The sequence below is a fragment of the Mastomys coucha genome, chromosome X (assembly GCF_008632895.1).
Source record: "Mastomys coucha isolate ucsf_1 chromosome X, UCSF_Mcou_1, whole genome shotgun sequence".
In the NCBI taxonomy this organism is placed as follows: Eukaryota; Metazoa; Chordata; class Mammalia; order Rodentia; family Muridae; genus Mastomys; species Mastomys coucha.
This window is the reverse complement of record NC_045030.1, coordinates 104736122-104742166: the sequence shown is the minus strand read 5'-3', so window position 1 is coordinate 104742166 and position 6045 is coordinate 104736122. Positions and strand designations below refer to the sequence as shown.

General features: G+C 38.9%; 1 protein-coding gene across 2 annotated transcripts in view; it reads left to right on the top strand.

Moving 5' to 3' along the window:
* Zdhhc15 (zinc finger DHHC-type palmitoyltransferase 15) overlaps positions 1-6045 on the top strand; it is a 127675-nt gene that overhangs the window by 24638 nt on the left and 96992 nt on the right. For both annotated transcript variants that reach the window (XR_004117576.1, XM_031366332.1), the window contains exon 2: positions 4872-4898. Coding sequence is in view for 1 of the 2 variants with exons in the window: in XM_031366332.1 (XP_031222192.1) it covers positions 4872-4898 (27 nt within the window). In the remaining variant the exon portion in view is untranslated. The remainder of the gene's footprint in view (positions 1-4871; positions 4899-6045) is intronic.

The window sequence follows — 6045 nt, the reverse complement described above, 5'->3', positions numbered from 1 at the left end:
CGAAGCCATCTCTGCTACATATGCAGCTGGAGCCATGAGTCCCTCTGAGTGTACTCCTCGATTGGTAGTTTAGTTTCTGGGAGCTCTGGGTAGTCTGGTTGGTTAATATTGTTCTTCTTATGGGGTTGCAAACCCCCTCAGCTCCTTCAGCCTTTCCTCTAACTTCTCCATTGGGGACCCTGTGATCAGTCCAATGGTTGGTTATAAGCATCTGCCTCTGTATTTGTCAGGCACTGGCAGAGCCTCTCTCGGGAGACAGCTATATCAGGCTCCTGTCAGCAAGCACTTCTTGGCATCCACAATAGTGTCTGGGTTTGGTGACTGTATATGAAATGGATCCCCAGGTGGGACAGTCTGTGGATGGCCTTTCCTTCAGTCTCTGCTTCACACTTTTTCTCTGTATTTCCTCCCTTGAGAATTTTGTTCCCCTAAGGACCAAAGCATCCACACTTTAATCTTTCTTCTTGAGTTTCATATGGTTTGTGAATTGTATCTTGGGTAGTCTGAGCTTTTGGGCTAATATCCATTTATCAGTGAGTACATACCATGTGTTTTTCTTTTGCAATTGGGTTACCTCACTCAGGATGATATTCTCCAGATCCATCCATTTCCCTAAGAATTTCATAAATTCATTGTTTTTAATAACTGAGTAGTACTCTATTGTGTAGATGTGCCACATTTTCTGTATCCATTCCTCTGTTGAAGGACTTCTGGGTTGTTTCCAGTTTCTGGCTATTATAAATAAGGCTGCTATGAACATAGTGGAGTATATGTCCTTGTTATTATATGTTGGAGCATCTTTTGGGTATGTAACCAGGAAGTTTTACTTTTTAAGGTCTGTATGTGTGTGTGTGTGTGTGTGTGTGTGTGTACATACATACCCATACACATATGTGTGCATGTGCCCATGAAGGCTAGGTATTGACTGGCCTGGAATTGATGTTGCAGGCTGTGTGACATGAGTGCTTAGGACTGAACCTAGGTCTTCTGCAAAAGCAGCAAACACTCTTGACCACTGAGCTATTTCTCACACCTACTCACTCCATTCAAAGAGATGTAATTAGCCTAGTTCACCATTTTGGTCACTGGTACAATCATGGCATGTACAAAAATCATGAAGTCCTACATTGACCCATCAACACTTCTCATATATACTTCAGAGTATATACCACTTTCATTCATTGGTTTTATTTTAATTTTAACTATTTTTGAGAATTTCATTTACAAGTACACTATATTTACATCATTTTTATCTCTCCCTCTGCTCCTCCATCTTCCCCTCTATACCCTTTCCACACTCTCAATAATTCATGACCTTTTCTATAAGTATTGCCATTGTACACACACACACACACACACACACACACACACACACACACACACCTTAATGAGTCCAATTAATATTTCCTACATGTAGATATATATGTGTTAGGACTGACCAGTTTGAACTGGGAAATCTATCAGGGGTCTCATCCCTGGAGAAAACTAATCCCCCCTCCTTTTGCAGCTTTTCAACTCCTCAAGTTGTGGGGCATTGTGAAATTTTCTTCTATGGACACTTCCACGTCAACGTGTCAGCTGGTGAAACTCCTATGCAACCATACTGAGAGACTATGGATGCAGCACTCCAGTCATGCAAGGAAGACACTCACTCACTCACAGCACTTGTTCTGATCCTCTGGCTCTTAGAATCTTTCTCCTCTAATGCAAAGCTCCTTGAGCCAACTTACATATGGAGATTGTGTTGTAAATATCCCAGTTGGGGGTGAGCGTTCAGCAGTCAGGTGTTCTCTGCCTTTTGACCAGTTGTGGATCTCTGTAGTAACCCCCATGTGCTGGGGGGGGGGGGAAGCTTTTTTGATGAGGGTAAGAGATACACTTATATATTTGTAAGAGGCTATTTAGAATACAGTTCAAAGCTGTATTAATTTAGAAAATAATGGCAGTGGGTTCTCTTCTGCAGCCACATGTTCTTGTCTATTTTACAGTAATAGAAATAAGCTATTTCCTACTGAATGGGCCTTACGTCTGTTTAGACAAAAGTCCATTTACTCCTCAAACATAAATGCTATTTTTGCACCACTGGGATATCTTGTAAGTTCAGTCATTGTTGTGGTTCTCAGGTTTAGCAGCTGGGTAAGACTGTTAATAATTCTCCATTGGCAGCTTGCATAGCACCTTCTTCTGCTATGAGAGCTAGCCATCAGAGAGGAGGCTTCCAGGTCAGTACCAACTTGATTCTTCTAAATACAGTAACCAAAGTATATGGTGTCTTCAGCAATGGGCTCAAGTTGTGTGAAGTAAAGAAAGGGAATGGCAATAACCTATATTTTTGAGGGACCTCTTGGATCCCCTAACCAGCAACTTGAAGGGTGGTGTCCTTTGCCTGGCACTGGGGTTTTTGTTAGATTCACTGTGGTTCCTGGGAAAGCATTATTACTCCTACATGGGATAACTTCATTACAAAAAGTTATAAACATATATATCATGGAATGTATTTTAAGTAAGCTTATAAAATAATGTGTTTCCTTATGGCTTTTAAAAATATCCTTAGTGTTCTTTATCTCTTCTTCCTCCCTCTTCCTCTGTATTACCCTTCTGTTCAATTAAGCCATCCCCCCCCCCATTTCCCCATTCTCTTCATAGCACCTGTGCCCTGCTATCCCTCTCTCTAGTACTCCTCCTCCTTTCCTCAATGCTCCTTTCCTCCATTGCTGGCTTTGTGTTTCTTGAGTTCTATATGCAACTCTGGGTTTGCCTCTGTGCTTCTGGGTTACCTTACTCAGTATAATATTCTCCCGTTCATCCAATTGATTGCAAATGTCACGATTTCATTTTTCTTTTCAGCTGATTAGAATTCTATAGTGTATCTGTACCACTACAAACATGTGTATTAGAAAAAAAGAAGAAATCAAGATTTTAATACTCACCAAATGTGACATTGTTTAAAAATTCCATTCAAATAGTCATTCAAAGAATAAAAAACACATAAACATCTGCTTGTAATGGGAAGGAAAAATATAGCAAATAAAAGGACTGAAGAAATCACACCTAAAATATATTCTCACTCACTGTTTTGACTCTGCCCCCATTTGTCTTACTCTTAACTGTTCTGACAAAAAAAATTAAAACTGTTAGAATTAAGTACAAACAGATGGTGATGATAAAGACAGATAGGTACCATTTTAGAATGGTATTTTAAACACGAGTGATACACAACTCACGGTAAACCTACAAGGGATGATTGGAGGAGCTAGATGTAGTATGTGAGAAAATCTCCGGAGACTAGAATCTAGTCCCAAGCTACTGCTTTCAGTGCAGTATTCAATGCATCATAAGGTAGTCAACATTTTATTATAAACAGGCTTTTTATTAGGTGGTCTTTGTCCAGAGATAGGTTAACCTAAGTATTAAAATGATGTATAAGATAGACGGCTTACTTAGAGTTTCTATTGCTGTGATAAAACACCATACCAAAGTCAACTTATGGACAAAAGGATTTATTTTATCTTCTAGCTTATCATGCATCACTAAGGGAAGTCAGGGCAGGAACCTGGAGGCAGAAGCTGATGTAGAGGCCATGGAGGGATGCTGCTTACTGGCTTGCGTCTTTTGATTTGCTCAGCCTGCTTTCTTACAGAGCAACTAGGAACACCAGCCCAGGAGTAGGACCATCAGCCCAGAGATGGCGTGATCCACAGTGAGCTGTGCCCTCCCCATGAATCACTAATTAGGAAAATTCCCTACATCAGTGGTTCTCAACCTTCCTAATGCTGTGACCCTTTAATATAGTTCCTCATGCTGTGGTGACCCCCAACCATAAATTATTCTTGTTACTATTTCATAACTTTAACTTTGCAACTGTTATGAATAGTAACGTAAATATTTTTGGAGATAGAGGTTTGCCAAAGGAGATGGGATCCACAGGCTGAGAACCATTGCTCTCCAGCCCATTCTTATGGAGTCATTTTCTTAACTGAGAGTTCCTCTTATCCAGATGACTCTAGCGTTTGTCAAGCTGACATAATACTAGCCAGCACAATAGGTCAGGCACACTAAACTATGAGATTCCATAATTTAGATTATTAAAATAATTTTCTTACTTTTTCTCTTTCTACTTTCCCTTGAACTCAATATATAGCTGAGCATGATCTTGAACTACGACTCCTGCTCCTACCACCTCCCGAGTTCTGAGATACAGGCATGCAACACCATTCCCAGGTTTATGTGGTGCTAGGAAGTGAGAGGAAGTTAAGCACACATTCTACCAATTGATCTATACCCCAAGCCCAGCACTTTCAGTTTAATGTTGTTTTCAACAGTGGGTCAACTGGGTTATAACTTTATCATACACTTGAGGGAGATCTGTAATACCCTTCTAATTTATCAGTTTTTAAGTTTATAACACCATGTTATTTATCTCTTATGATTTGATTTGTTGTGTCTTCAAAAAGGTTATTTCTATATTTGTTAAATGAGTGTTAATTCTTTTTAAAATTTTGTTACATTTATTCTATGAAAGATTTGTGCTCTTGCATGGTATGGCATGAGTGGGAATCCTTTCTCTCCTTCCATCATATAGGTCCTGGAGATCAAACTTAGATTGTCAGGCTTGTCAGCAAGCACTTTTAACTACTGACCCATCTCAACAGGCTGTGAGTTCTTAATTACTGAAGATTTAAGAGAAAGAAGCTAATATAGGATGGAATTTAATCATTCTAACCCTAACCCCTATCCCTAACCATTATCTAACTTGTTCAAAATATAATAGTGTGAAAAAATTAACTAGGCAACACATTATAAAATATTGTTGATATTTATCTGTCTCCTCTGTCCTATCTTCTAACACCCATTTTCTTTTCTCTCCACAGTGACTGTTTTGAGCCCAGCAGAAAAAGGTAAGTGTATATTGTGAACTGTGTTGGTTAGGAATGCATCACGTATCCTTTTCTCTTTCAAAAACTAAATTATATAAAGTCTTTAAACTGAGCAACTTTACAAGAAATGTGCTTGGTTCATTAGAACATTTAGGGTGATATTTTAAGGAATATTACTCAGAAATAGAGCAAAACATATTTTCAGTGGCCCTTTTGGCTATAAAATAGCAATTAGAAATTATGAAGCTACATGATAATTTCTTCCATAGTGACTCTAAGCTCTCTCTTCTGTAATTATTGTCCTAGATGCCTGGCCTTTCTTTCCAATCCATTCCCTCTTCAATATGTAGAGTAAGGAAGGGTCCCACAGGCCTTGACCATCACAGTTCCTATGTATTCTTGTGTTCCTTTCAACAGAGCATCACCAGCTTGGCTTGATCCATTTTTTAAAAGCATTGAGGCCCTTTGCATTTAAAACGTGTAAGCTAATCACGAGTCTTCATGAGCAATTAGTTTTACACTATTTTATCGGTAAGGTAGAGAGTACATATGGAAGTGGTTTACAGTGGCACTTTTAATTCTCATTTCATGGGAGTTCAATGTTAGAATTCGTTGATCTTCACAGCATTCATGATCTGCTGTGTTACCTCTCTGCTTTGTTATGGCTCATTTAACTTGGATAACAGAGCAGTAGGGATGGGAGACAATGGGCAATAGTTCTTAAAAGTGTGGGCTCCAGAGCCAGATTGAATTTACAGCTTGACTCTTTTCTTGATACAATATTTTACACTCATCCTATTATTTGCATACATAATAGAAACAATAATACTGCCTTATTTGTGAAGATGTCATGAAGACAATTTAATTGTACATAAAGCAGAACAAAGGTGAACAGAGCACATCCTAAAAGCTCGATAAACATGCATTGTTATTGTGACAGCAACAGAGGAAGTCTTAAGAGTCTTAAGTTGCCTTTTTCTTTCCTTTTTTTTTTCTGTTTTCTTTTTTCTCTTTTGTTTCTTTGTTTTTTGGGGGGGGTTGTTTGTTTGTTTTTCAGACACAATTTCTCTGTATAGCCCTGACTGTCCTGGAACTTGCTCTGTAGACCAGGCTGGCCTTGAACTCAGAAATGCACCTGCCTCTGCTCTTAAATGCTGGGATTAAAGGT